This window comes from Camelus bactrianus, chromosome 13 (assembly GCF_048773025.1).
Source record: "Camelus bactrianus isolate YW-2024 breed Bactrian camel chromosome 13, ASM4877302v1, whole genome shotgun sequence".
NCBI lineage: Eukaryota > Metazoa > Chordata > Mammalia > Artiodactyla > Camelidae > Camelus > Camelus bactrianus.
The window spans coordinates 76,047,787-76,062,056 of NC_133551.1; the positions used below are offsets into that span (position 1 = coordinate 76,047,787).

At 51.4% G+C, this 14,270-nt stretch overlaps 1 protein-coding gene across 5 annotated transcripts in view; it reads left to right on the forward strand.

Annotated features, from left to right (window-relative positions):
* NPHP4 (nephrocystin 4) overlaps positions 1–14,270 on the forward strand; it is a 103,086-nt gene that overhangs the window by 38,895 nt on the left and 49,921 nt on the right. For all 5 annotated transcript variants that reach the window (XR_012511486.1, XM_074377583.1, XM_074377584.1 and 2 more), the window contains 2 exons: positions 5,928–6,110; positions 12,188–12,326. Coding sequence is in view for 4 of the 5 variants with exons in the window: in XM_074377583.1 (XP_074233684.1) it covers positions 5,928–6,110; positions 12,188–12,326 (322 nt within the window). In the remaining variant the exon portion in view is untranslated. The remainder of the gene's footprint in view (positions 1–5,927; positions 6,111–12,187; positions 12,327–14,270) is intronic.

Consider the following 14,270-nt stretch of genomic DNA (forward strand, 5'->3'; position numbering starts at 1 on the left):
TGGGGAGAAGGAGGAAACGGCTTCCCCTCCAGGCCCAGGCCGTGGCTGTGGCTCCTTCTGCTCTGTAGACGCACGGGTCTCTGGTTAAACACGGAGCTGGGTTCCTCTTCTGTTTCTTCTAGAGGCACGACTGGGGACAGTGGGCTGCCACAGGCAAAGGCGCTTCTGTAACTGTCCCCTCCTTGTAAACCTTGTCAGGTTTTCACTTTGGGAACCAGCTGAAGATTTATTCCCGAGGGTGGTTCCTGACCCCGCCTCGGGGAGTGGTCTGGAGGACTCCCCCTCCCGGTTACTAGTTTGGTGACTGCCCGGCACGTTGGTCCGTGGTCCTGTGGTCCTGTGTTCGGCAGCGCCCTTCCTTCCCTCTTGCGGTGCGTCCTCTGTAGTCTCGCTTCTCGCTCCAGCAGCGTGCCCCCTTGTGGGCCCCTGACCTCCTGTGGAATCAGAATGACGCGGATGCCTCCCACGCGGGGAGCGAGGCGGGGAGTCATCCTGGGCGCGGGGAGCGGGAACCTGCGCGGTGCTGAGCTGTCTTTGTGTGCACATACACGCCTCTGTAGGTGTCAGTGGAGACTGACGGTTACTGGGAACAGAAACTGGGTTCAGTCCAGCTGAACAGAAGGTGGCTCTGCTGGCTCTTCCATCTGGCAAGTCGAGGAGGGGTCTGGTCCCCAGGATGTCAGGGGCTCAGGTGATAGTTTTGTTCTTGAAGCGAAGCTTACCTGTGGTGACCTAGACGGACGTCTGCTAACTGCGTGAGTCCTGATTAATGGGTCACCGTGTCACCGCCACTGCAGTACAGATGCAGAACCAGATCCAGAAGTCCCCTCCTGTCCCCTCCAGTCCATTCCCACCCCCTATTGGCAACTGCTGGTGGGGTTTTTATCTTTAGAAACTTCCTTAATTTCCAGTGACTGCTTAAGAAATGACCACAAATTGGATGGATCAGGACGACAGACCTCTGGAGGCCAGAGATCTGAAGCCAGGCTCCCTGGGCTGGAGACAAGGTGGGGGCAGGGCCGTGCCCCTTCTGGAGGCTGTAGGGGAGGCTCCTTCCTGCCTCTTCCAGCTCCTGGGGCTGCGCGGTCCTTGGCTGTGGCCGCATCCCCGTGCCCCCAGTCTTCAAGGCCGGCATCGTCACATCTCTTCTGCTCCATCCTGGCCGCGCCTGCTCCTCTGTCTGTCTCCAGCCCCCTCTGCCTTCCGCCTGTAAGGACACTCGGGATTGTTCAGGGCTCATACAGATGGTCCGGGAGGGTCTTTCCTGCCCACGATCCTCTGCTGAATCCCATCTGAGAAGACCCCTTTATCTGATAAAGTCATACTTGGCAAGTTCTGGGGACCAGGACCTGGTGTCTCTGGGGGCCGTCGCTCAGCCCACTGCAGCCGCAGGTCGGTTCTGCCTGTTTCTGCACTCACCTGCGTGGAGTAGCGCAGACCACGTGCGGGCGCCTGCATCGCTCTCGTCCAGCGGAGCGGTGTGCACGTTCGCGCCTGTGGTCGTTCGTTTTATTGCTGAGTTTTCTGTCCTGTGCCCGGGCAGGACCTTTTGTGGACGTGTGTTTTCTCTCTCTGGGAGACGCCATGGAACAGGGCTGCTGGGTCTCTGCACAGATAGGCACGTGCTTTCTCGGGATGCTGGCTTGTCCAGAGCGGCGGCACCGGCTCGGCTGCGAGCCTGCTGTCCCCGCGTGCTCACCGCGCCTGGCTTTGCTGGTGGGTTACCGTTGGCCGCTCTCAGGGCTGTGGCTGCGGCTCTCATGTGCGTCTCCCGGGTGCCCAGTGCTGCCGCGCTCCTGTCCAGGGCTTGCTGGCCGCTGCTAGCCTGCCCTGCCGCGTGGCCGCCGCCTCGCTGGGGTGTCTGTCTTCTCCTGGGCGTGGGTGGGAGTTTCTTTCATGTATTTTGGATCTAAGTCCTTTGTGGGATGGGTGGACTATGCCTGTTTTTCAGTTTCTGGCTTGCCTTTTCGTTTTCTTAGCATTGGTTTTTGTTTAAAAAAAGGCAGAGTAGGACTTTATTTCTTTAAAAACTTGCAGACAAGTTGCAGAAACAGAAAGAACCCCGGTCGAGTCCTGGTCCAGATTCACTCACTGTTGACATTTGCCCCATTTGCTTCGTTTGCATTTACTTCCTCACGTTTCTGCCCCCCTCCCTCCCTGCGCGTGTGTGTGGGGGTGTGGGTGTGGGGTGTGTGTGTGTGTGGGTGTGTGTGTGTGGGTGTGGGGGTGTGTGGGGGTGTGTGTGGGTGTGTGTGTGGGGGGGTGTGTGTGGGGGTGTGTGTGTGGGGGTGTGTGTGGGGGGGTGTGTGTGGGGGTGTGGGTGTGGGGTGTGTGTGTGTGTGGGTGTGTGTGTGTGGGTGTGGGTGGGTGTGGGGGTGTGTGTGGGTGTGGGTGGGGGCGTGTGTGTGGGGGTGTGGGTGTGGACTCACACACGTGTTTTTTCTGAACCATTTGAGAGTAAATTGCAGACACCACGCTCACGTGCCTCTGTGTGTGTTTCTCAGTAACAGGGTCCCCTGTGAAAGCACCGTGAGGGGCCGCCTCAGGTCATTCAGCATCGGGTCCGTGCCCCCCTCTCCCCGCCGTGTTCCAGTTCTGCCCGTCTGTCCCGCCGTGTCCTCTGCACTCCTGTCCAGTCCAGGACCCAGTGCGGGATCACACGGCGTCAGTTCCAGGGTCACACCCGGAACAGTTCCACAGCCTTTCTTCGTTTTTAATGATTATATTTTTTTATACCGTAGTCTCTCTTCTTTAAAAAGTGTTTTAGAAAAACAACAAAAAACAGATTTTAAACAATTTAAAAATGAAAAAAACAAACAAAAAAAGTGTTTTAGAAAGAAAGTTCCTATTTAGGATTCGTCCATGTTTCCTCCTGGTGGGGTCAGTTTGTACATCCCCGCCGGAACGCCGGGAGTGAGGCATGTCCCCAGGGTCTCACGGGGGCTGTGGTGCCCCTCTGTGCCTCACTGGCCTGGTTAATTTTGATCCTCTGGTCAGGTGCCGTGTGATGTCTCCACTGTCGAGTTCCCGTTTTCCTCCTTGCAACTAATCGGCAAACTGTGGGGAGCTCCTCACCCCAGGGTCCCCCTAGATCGGCGTCCGTGGCTGCCGCCCCCGTCGGAGTGGAGATTTCCAGCTCCAGCCCTCCCTCCACCACTGCCTCCTGTCCAGGACCCTCCCTTCTCCCCCGCGGGTGGGCGGGTGGACTGATTCGGCCACTGAGTCCGTGCTGATGTGGGTGTTTTTAAAATTTCCGCCCCTACTCAGGCTGGTGTTCAGATTGCCCCGTGTGTAGCCAGAGTCCCTTCAGGCTGTGTCCTCGTGATGTCCTCCCCCGCGGCGTCCTCCCCCGTGTTTTGTCTTCTGAGCATTTCCTTACTTTCTGGCTCGGGAGGCTCCAGCCCTGGGGTCAGCTGCGTCTGTGAGGAGCTGTGGTGTCCCACCCCTTCCTTTTTCTAAAACTCTTTTTATTTTAGGAAAGGTTAGACTTACAGAAAAGCTGTGCAGATAGTGCGGAGAGATCCCATGGACCGCCCCAGGCTCCCTGCCGTTAGCGTCGTTGGTATGCATGTCTCCTGTTGTGCTGTTACCACCCGAAGTCCAGACGGGTCGAATCCCCTCACCTGATGTCCTTGTCTGCCCCGGGACCCCATCCAGGACCCCGGCGCGGGCTCCTCTGGACTGTGACAGTTTCTCAGACCTCCTTGGCTTTGATGAGCCCTGGTTCTCTGTAAAGGGGGACGTGTTAGAGTCTGGGTCTGGGCGCTGGGACTGGCTTTGTTTCTATGCCCCCTCAGTGGACAGCACTGGGACACTTCACACGTGGAAACGCACATGCACGTACGTGCGCACATGTTGGGACACGTGCGCTCACATCCTTACACACACACGCACGCATGGACACACATCTGGGCCGCGTGCACGGCTCGGGAACCGGGTTGTTGCTGAGCCCCATCCACCCGGCAGGGCTCCCTGGGTCTCACCTCCGCGTCCGCACCTCTCCTTCCACGGGGAACCCTGGCTTCCAGCACCATCAGCACAGCCACTCGGATGCCCAGTCCTAGGACACATCTACAGTAATGTCAGACTGGCTTCATCCGTGCCGCTATGAAAAACAGACCTACTGCAAAGGGTTCAGGGTGCGTTCGCTGCCGGCACCGAGGGGCGTGGCCAGAGAGGGGTCCTGGGTCTCTCGGCTTCGCCCCTCCTGTTGGTCGGGCTGTTCATTTGAACACAAGTCGGGCCCTTCTGTCCCTGTTTGCTTTCAGTTTTGTAGCTATTTCCCCACCCATCCTTACTGATTTCATTTCATTTCCTTTTTTTAATATACAGAACACAAATACGGTTTTAAAAGTCAAAGCTCCGCCAAAAAGTGACCTGAGAGAAGCGTGCTGGTGGGAGCCGGCTCTGCTGCTCCGGGCCCCTCCCTCCTGGGTTGCTTTTTGCAAAGATAGCAGGTGTGTGGTGTTGTCTCTGCTCCGCTTTGTACACAGAGGGAGCAGACTTGTGCACGTGCGGCCTCGCACTTTGCTTTTCTCACGGCGCCAGCACAGCCTGGCCGTCCCCGGCATCCACGGAGCGCCCCTCACTCCTTTCTCTAGCTGCACGTGCTCCACCGTGGGCTGCAGTTTAGTCCCTTGGGTACTTAGATGGTTTCCAGCATCCTGCAGCTGTGCGTGATGCTGAGGCGGGTGGTCTTGTGCGCGTGCACTTCCGTGCTGTGGGAGGCGTGTCTTCAGGGCGAGTTCCTGGGAGTGGGCTTGCTGGATCGGAGGGTAGACGTGTGCATTGTTATGTTAGACGCTGTCCAGGTTCTCCAGAGGGGTTGCTTGGTGCCCTGCACTCACTGGTGGTGTTTGGGGGACCTCTTTCCCCACAGGCCCCCCCGTGGTTGCCTCGTCAAGGGTTTGAACTCTGCTGATCCGACGGGTGGGTAGTGGTGTCACAGGGGTGTGATTTACATTTCTCTGACCATCAGTGAGGCTGAATGTGTTCTCATGTGTGTGACGAGTCTACTCATGTCTTTTGTCCATTTTTTGGGAGCGTCCTTGCACCTGCTCATCGGATGTTCAGAGTTCGTTGTACACAGAGGGCACTCTCTCTCTTTATCTGAGACATGACTGCAGGGTCCCCTCCCGGTTTGTCCTTTGTCTTTTTGTGCGCCTTGTCCCTGGCTTTTCTGGACCAGACATCTTAGTCATCTTAGTCTGCTCTTTGTAACAGAATGCCGTATACTGAGTGACTTAAACAGCAAACAGCAGACGTCTGCCCCCTGCGGCTCTGGGGGTGGAGGCCCAGGTTGCCTGTGCAGACCGCACCGCCCGGAGGTTGTGCTGGGAGAATGTGTGCTGATAGCCCCGCACTGCGTACCCTCGTGTGCTCTTCACTGCTTCCCAGGGCCTCTGGTCACTGACGCACAGCGCCGCCACTCGTGTTTCACTAACAGGTCTGGGTGGGTGTTGGCCAGGTGCAGAGTGCTCACAGACCTGCAGGGAGATCCTGCGGGGAGAGGAGGAGTCACACGGGTGGCACTGGGGCCTGGTTAGGCCGGCGGGGTCTCAGGACAGGATGCTGGCTTCCCTGCCCTCCTGAGCCACTGATGCGATGCCGCGTGCCCCTCCTGTGACGGTTCCTTCTCTCGCAAGAGGGACTGACTGTCCCCGGCCTTGCTGCGCTGCTCTGTAGTGGGATTTTACCAGGAAAGCCCTGTTGATTTCCCCCCACTCACGTGGGCTTTGTGATGACTCCTGACCGATGTGCTTTTTAATATGTTTTTTGGCCGGGGGTGGTGATTAGATTTACTTGTTGATTTATGTTTGGAGGCGGTCCTGGGGTTTGAACCCAGGACCTCGTGTGTGCTAAGCGTGCGCTCTGCCACTGAGCTACACCCTCCCTGCCGTGACTGACGTGCTTTGTTTCTGTTCTAGGCGGCCTTGGCCACCTCCTTGTCCAACCTGGCGTGTATGCACACGGTCCGCTGGGCGGTCTGGAGCCCCGCGCTGGAGGCCAGCTCTGGGAGGGCGATGCTACCTCTGCAGGGTGGGGTCCGGCCCAGCCCCTCACACTGTCTGGTCTATAAGGTGCCCCCTGCCAGCATGAGCTCCGAAGAGGTAAATTGATAGATACTCCGTAAGTATGATTGTTTTTTAGGACCTTCTAGCAAGTTCACGCGTGTTCAAAACCAGAAGCTCACAGATTTGCAGATGTTTCATGAGCACTATTTTTTCATGTCATGTATTTGCCTTTGAAAAACAAGTGTGTTCGGTGGGGAGGGTGTAGCTCAGTGGTAGAGCGCATGCTTAGCATTCACGAGGTCCTGGGTTCAGTCCCCACGACCTCCATTAAAAAAAACCAAACCTAATTATCCACCCAAACCACCCCTCTCAAAACCAAAAAAATAGGTGTGTTCGCTGAGACATGGTCGCCTGTGGACTTACCAAGGCTGATTTTTCTGGGGTCTTATGATGCCTCTGCTTACATGTCAGCCTCTCAAGGTGACCCGCGGGGCCTGTGACTCTTACTTGTACACACGGTACCACGAGACCCACTTCTGTGCTGTGTGTCTTTTTAAAAAGCCCTCTGGGGGGAAGTGGGCTTAGCTCAGCATGCATGAGGTCCCGGGTTCAATTTCTAGTATCTCCATTGGAAAAAAAGCTAAAAAATAAAATAAGTTAAAAAAAAAAGCCCTCTGGAACGGTGTGGTGCCCCGGGGGGAGGCCGCACCTCGTGTGCACAGGTGCTGGGGTGGGGCTGGGTGGTCGGCGTCGAGCCCGGGCTGGTCTTTGCGGCTCATCACTCACGCCTGCTGGACCTCGACTCTGTCTTGCTGTGTCCAGAGGGGAAGGACCAAAGCAGGGTTTAAAAAAAAAACCCCATTTTTGAAATGAAGCTTTCTCTGAAGCCCAGTATAAAAAGTTAATAAAAGTGGGGCAGGGCCACTGGAAGTGTGTGTGTGAGGCGTCTCCCCCAGCCTCCCCTGGCCCATTGGTGGCCTTGCCAGGCAGGTAGCAGTGATCCCCGGCTGCCACAGACACCGTGCCGATGTCCCAAGTCCTTCCTGACGCCGATGTGTCCTGGCAGGACTTCTGCCGGGCACGTTGTTGATGCCCTGCTCACCTTCCTGAATCGTGCCCGTCCTGTCTCAGCAGTGCGACTGGGAGCCTTTTAGCACTCGACTGTCCCATTTTTCTTAGGTAAAGGGACCATGCCTGCTGCTTCAGTGTGTCACCTGGGTGCTGACGCTAGTGGCAGATGTTATTTCCAGTGTCATTATTTATGATTTGGATTATGCTTAGGGGACCTGAAGAAAGGGGCAGCTGATGGTGCAGCTTCTCTTATTATGAGGAATGGCCCTCATTAGGGGACCGCACTCTGCTGCCTTCCTACGTGGTCTGGTTGGAGCCCTTATTATAAACTCGCCATTGGAAATCCTGAAACCATGGCCATTCTCTCTCTTCCTCTCTCTATATGTGAATAAATACTTACTCTGTTTAAGGTTAGCCTTCTCAGGCCACTACATCTCCTTCACTCTTTAAGTGTGTCAGCTGTATTGGAGCAAAGGTGTTGTGAAGGTCTGACTGTCTTAAGGACAAATAGATCACATACCACCATTCTTTCAAGGGATATCACTTCTAATCAAGGTTTCCCAAACTCAGCGCTCTCAGCGCTTTGGGCCAGATGATCCCCTGCTGTGGGGTCTGTCCCGGGCGTTGGAGGGTGTCCAGCACCCCTGGCCTCTGCTCACCAGATGCCACCAGCACCCCCTGACTCTGACAGCCTGCGTGTGTGCAGACACTGCTGAATGTGTTCTTCTCAGGGCAGAACCACCCCCGGGTGAGGTCCATGACTCTCAGCAGATTTAATTACCTAAAATCACCCACCACCACTGGCTGCAAACTTGATTCAGTGTCCTGCTCTCTAAAAGCACTCCTCTGGATCTTCCTGTGTGCCCTGCCTTGCACAGCAGTGCTGGCATCGCCAAGTCAGAGGGGTGGACACCGAGGTGAGCCTAGTCTCTGCCCGTGTCCCAGTCACTTCTTTGTCTCATTCATTCAGTGAATTTTTATTGAGCACCAGTATCTACTTTAGGAAAAGTCTAATCCCAGGGAACTTAAAGTCGAGTGGGCATGACGGACATTAATCAAAGGGAAAAAAATACATATTATCAACACCCCATAAATTTTTGCTAAGAAAATTTGAGGGTTTATGTTACATGGTGATTATATCTGTGTCATTTACTATGAAAGTAAGCAGTATATTATAATTATATATTTTTTCCTAAACAACTGTAGTCTTCCCTTGAGCAAATAATTCACTTAAAAAATAAGTATCTCCAGAGGCAGCCACTTTCCATTCTTAGCTGTGACATGTGGCATTTACTTTGTTTTCTAAATATTATGCTTCTACTGCTATTTCTTAGTTTATCAATTTTGGAAATTTTATACTGACTTGTAGTCGTGATAGCTGAGAACTTTAGCTCTTTTGTACAGTGCTGCACTTAAAGGGAATCCCACTCTATCCCCGCCAAGCCTGGCCTTGGATTCAGGCGCTGTCACCAGAGGTGTGCAGCAGCATGGGGTCCGGCCAGAGGATTGGAGAGGGAGCCCCAGGAAACTGGAAAGATCTGGGGCGGCCTGGGGAGGGAGGGGCTTGGAAAGCACCCCGTCAAGTTGTTCAGGAAATGCGGAGGTGACCCCCAGCGTCACGTGCCTGAATCTGACCCCGAATGGCGTATCACGGACTTGGAGAACTGGATGACGGGTGGAGCGCTGCCCAGTCCCAGAGCTGCCCACCGGGCGGACCACGTGCAGGGGGGCTCCGAGTAGCACTCACAGGCTTTGAAGGGGGAACTGGTGTTGAAACCACAGCCCAAGGAGGCTGCTTGGAAACGGACTGGAACCCAACTGGGTTGATTCCTGACTAAACAAAAATAGTAACATTCTCCGTAGGATTTAAATGAGACTCAGAGTCTTGTACTGTTTTATTCAGAGTGTCCATGATACAGTCTAAACTTAATTGACAGACGAAGAACCAGGAAAATCTCAACGTAAGGGAAAAGACACCCAGCAGACAGCAACGCTGAGACGACATGAGTGTCGGAGTGATGAGATGAAGACTCTCAAGCAGGCCCTGTGAAGATGCTCTGGTAAATCAGAGCAAACCCTCTTGAAACAAATGGAAAGACACAAAGTCTCAGCAGAGACAGAAGGAAATTTTAGAACTGAAAAATAAAATTGCCAAAATAAAATATTCACTAGATGGGCTCAATAGCGGAGTGCAGATGACAGAAGAAACAGTCTGTGAACTTGAAGAAACGTCACTAGAGTTTATCCAGCCTGAACCACAGAGAGAAAAATGATTGCGAGATAATGCACAAACCCCTGTGCTGTCAGAGTCCCAGCAGAAGAGAAATAATGCAGTGAAAAAAAAATTTGAAGAAATAATGGCTGAAAACTTCTCAAATTTGGTGAAAGACTTAAACCTACAGACTGAAGAGGTTCAGTGGACCTGGAGATAAATGCAAAGAAATCCACGCGGAGACCCAGCCTAATCGCACTGCTGAAAAGTAAAGACAGAGCCTTAAAGGCGGCCGTAGAAGAGTGGTGCAGAGCTTACAAAGACACGATCATTTGCATGCTTGTGGGCTTCTCAGCAGGAACCACAGAGGCCGAAGGGAGACAGAGCAACACTCGAAAAGCAGTAACGGAAAGACCCCAAAATCGAGAGTTCTGAATCCAGCAAAAGCCCTGCGGGAATGAGGGTGGAATAAAGACATTCCCAGATGAACGAGAACTAAGAGAATTCATTGGCAGCAGACATGCTCTAAGAGATAGCGAAGGAATTTCTTCAGACAGAAGAGAAATGATATCACACGGAAACTTGGCACAGCGGGAATGAAGAGAGAGCAACAGAAGCGATGAATACAGTACAGCATCCTCCTCCTTCTGGGTTCTTTAAAACATATTTGATGGTTGGAGCGAAAATTACAACACTGTCTGGGTTTTTAAGGATCCTAAGCTTTGTGGGTGTAATAGGTAAGACAACTATAATGTGAAGGGGGAGGGTAAAGAGACCTGCACGGTGATCAGGTTTCCACAGCCACCTGATGTAATAAAGCACAGATTTTGAGTAGATTGTGGAAAGCTAAATATTTACCTTGTAAACACAAGAACAATTGCTAAAAATAAGACTGTAAAGAAACTCAATAGACAAAGTGGAATAATTCAAAATAAGGCAGGAAAAGGGAAACAGGAATGAAAAACAGAAGGAGCACATTATAAAATGATAGTCCTGGATCCAAACACGCCAATAATTACGTGAAATGCAAATGGTCTGAGCACACCAACTTCAGGACAGAAATTGCCAGGTGGCATAAAAATCCAGGGTCCAACTATATGCTGTCCACCAGGAACTCACTTCAAGTATAATGATGTAGTAAGTTAAAACAGAAGGATGGAAAAATACGCAGACACGAATCAAAAGAAAACCGAAGTAGCTATATTAATACCAGACAAAGCAGACTTTGGAGCAAAGGAAATTTCTAGGAATTGAGAGAGGTGTTCATATGATAAAAGAGTCAATTCACCAAAAGGACTTGCAATCCTAAAAGTGTGTGCATTTAACATAGAGTTTCAAAATGCAAAAAACTAATAGAACGGAAAGAAGAAATAGACACATTCACAGTTACAGTTGGAGATTTCAACACTCCTCTTGGAGTAAACGATAAACATGTCGATGGAAAATCACCAATGATACAGAAGACCTGGACAGGGTCATCAGGCAGCTGGAGCTGAATGGCCTTTGCAGAGCACTCCCCCAGCACAGCAGGACACGCGTTCTTCTCAGGTGCACACAGAACATTCACCAAAGTAGATGATTTTGTGCATGATTTTTTACGCAGAAAATCTCAAGGAATCTACCAGAAACTCTTACAATAAACAAAGGAGTTTAGGGAGGTTGGAGGATACAACACGGGGTCAAGATAGAAAAATCAATTGTATTTCTATATACTAACAAAGTATATACAGTTGGAAAGCAAAAATCTGAAGAATAGCATTATTTACAAAGCCATCCTCTCAGGTGCGGGATCTGTGTGCCGAAAACTGAAAAACATTCCTTTTGCTGCATGTCATTCTCACTGGTAACTCAAAGGTGAGTCAGAGGAGACCTAAATAAATGGAGAGACAGCATTTTTATGAATCAGAAGACTCAACATAATAAAGATAAAAATTCTCCTCAAATTGATCTTTAGATCTAATGCAGTTTAAATCATAATTCTTGCATGACTTTGTTTTTTGGTAGATACAGACAAGCTGATTCTAAACTTTATGTAGACAAGCAAAGGAATTAGAAAAGTCAAAATAGTTTCGAGAAGAACAATTAGGTTGGAGCGATCGTACCACACAATTTAAAGTTACGGTAGTCGACAAAAGTGCTGTTGGTAAAGGAGCTGGCACGAACGTTCACGGAACAGAATAGAGTGCCCAGAAATAAGTCACAGTCTTAGCCGTTCCCTGTAAAATTAAATATGCACCTACCATATGACCTTGCAGTCCTTCTCGTGGAGAGATGACACTTAGAGAAATGAATTATGTTCACACAGAAATATGTTCACCAATGTTCTTAGCAGCTCTATTTATAACCAGTCAAGCTGGAAACAGCCCAAATGTTCCTGAATGAGTGAATGGATAAGCCCACGCGATGCTGCTCGGCAATAAGGAGGAAAGGGCTGTCGATATACACTGTGGCTTGGATGGATCTCATCAGCATCACGGGAAGGCAGAGGAGCCGGTCTCAAAAGTTATACACCATGTGACCCCACTTAGGTGCCAGGAGACAGAGGTGGGAGCAGCTCAGTGGGGGCGGGCTGGGGTGCAAAGAGACAGCATGAGAGAGTGTTTTGGGTGGTGGGGCTGTTTTGTACCCCAAATGTGGTGGTGGTCACGTGTGTTAAAACTCAAAGAACTGTACATCAGAATAAGAAGAGGCAACGTAACATAGGTTGATGAAGGAAAGCATTCAGAACTGGGGCAGTGTTGTGATTTCTGCTCGCCTGAGGGTCTTCCTGTGATGGTGGTCTCCTGGGATTCTGACCCACAGTGATTGTTTTAGGGCCGGGGGAACTGTTCCTGGTCGAGTTGTTCCAGCGAAGGGTGCATGACTGTCATTGCTCTGCTTGTGGTCGTAGGTGAAGCAGGTGGAATCGGGGACAGTCCAGTTCCAGTACTCGCTGAGCCCCGAAGGACAGCCAGGCACGCCCACAGGGCACACCAATGGCCCCAAGCCAGAGCGCCAGTCCTCCAGGAAGCCACCCACGTCCCCTTCAAGTAAGTATGTGCAGGGAGCTGCCTCCTCCTCCAAGAGCACGGCATGACTCCCTCTATTCCTGAGATACTTATTCTGTACGATAACATTTATCAGATGGTTGGCACAAATTGCTTTCATTTGGAAGAGCTGGTTGATTTCCAGCTTAACCGTGGGGTGTAGAATCTGACAGTGATGGAGCGTGGCCCAGCCCTCTGTCACCTGTGCTCCAGCCACAGGTGAGCTCTGTCACTTGCAGCTCCCTGACCAAGGGCCTTGAAAGGTCTGTTGGTGACGCTTAAAAGGGCACTTCCTGTGGGTGTCCTGCAGACTCGGGGCTCAAGAGTGGGAGGCTGGCCAAGAGTCACAGACGGCCAGCTTTATCTTGCACTGTGAATGTAGTTGTGAGTTTGTTGTTTTTAAAAAGTTGTTTCCACTCCCCTGGAGCCCTGTCCGAGAGTGGGAGGCCACGGCCTCAGGGTGAGGCTTTCTGAAAGGGACAGAGGGCTCCCGGCAGAGTGACGCCCGTCCCGCGGGCGGTGGCGTGCCCACTCGTGTGAGTGCAGCTGTGAGCTTCATGGTGGCTGGCCCAGCACCTGCTGCTGAGGCCGGTACCTCATCTGATGGGTGCTGCTGGGTGTCCAGGGAGGGCTGGCCAGAGTCTTGGGCGCAGGTCCTCGGTTCCAGTGCAAAAGCCAGTGAGTCTGTCGTCTGGGAGTGATTTGTTATGAGGTGAGACTCTAGCTTTTAGAGACTGGTCTCCTTGACTTTAATTTCGCAATTGGCGGAAGTAGCACACTTGTTTCTCTGGCCTAGCACTTGATGTGCTGGCCTCCATCGTCATAGTCTTCCAGGATTTTCTGAGATACCTGAAACATTCAGGCACCAAAACGTAATAGCTGACTGCTCCGGGACAAACCACACCGTTAAGTCTTTTCCTCCTTTCCCGAAAGGCAGCACGTGTGGTGGGCGCCCTTCCCGGTGCTGAGTGCTGTGCTTCCCCGCTTGCTCTCGGGACTGCTGTTCACCCCAGTGTGTGCGCTGACCATGGCATCTTACGTAAGTGGTGCTGAAATGGACAGCACCCTTGTTCTTGAGAAATTGCCAGGATGGTTGCTGGAATCCTTCGCAGCGGTGGGTGGTAGGCATGTATTTTCCGCCAGAGCAGTTGAGAATAAATTTCCAATTTTATTTGATAAAGTTGAATACATTAGAAGCATAGATTACATAGTTAGGTGAGGGCGTGAGGGCGGGGGACGTGGACCAGGGATGTCACTGGGCTCGTGGCCGGAGCTCTGGGACCTGCTGCCTAGGACAAGCTCGCTTCAGGCACCTGTGAAAGGAGTCAGCAGTGCAAACCTAAGGGTCTCTGCGGGGCTCAGAGGTGCGGAGTGTTCACACAGCGCCCGGCGCACAGCACGGCTGTGACACGTGGCAGCTGCCAGGTATTATTTATTTACAAAAAATTGAAGCATAGTTGATTTACAGTGTTTCAGGTGTACAGCAAAGTGACACACATATATATTATTTTTTCATATTCTTTTCCATTGTAGATTATCATAAGGTTTTGAATATAGTTTCCTGTGCTATATAGTAGATTCTTGTGGTTTATCTGTTTTATGTATAGTAGTGTGTATCTGTTGATCCCAAACTCCTAATCTGTTCCTCCCCCACCTTTCCCCTTTGGTAACCATAGTTTGTTTTTCATGTCTGTGCATCTATTTCTATTTTGTAAGTAAGTTAATTTGCATCAGTTTTTAGATTCCACGTGTCAGTGGTATGATGTAATACTTGTCTTTCTCTATCTGATTTATTTCACTTAGTATGATTCTCCAGGTCCATCCATGTTGCTGTAAATGGCATTATTTTGTTTCTTATGGCCGAGTAATAGTCCATTATATATATGTATATATATCTCACGTCTTTTTATTCCAGTCATCTGTCAATGGACATTTATGTTGCTTCTG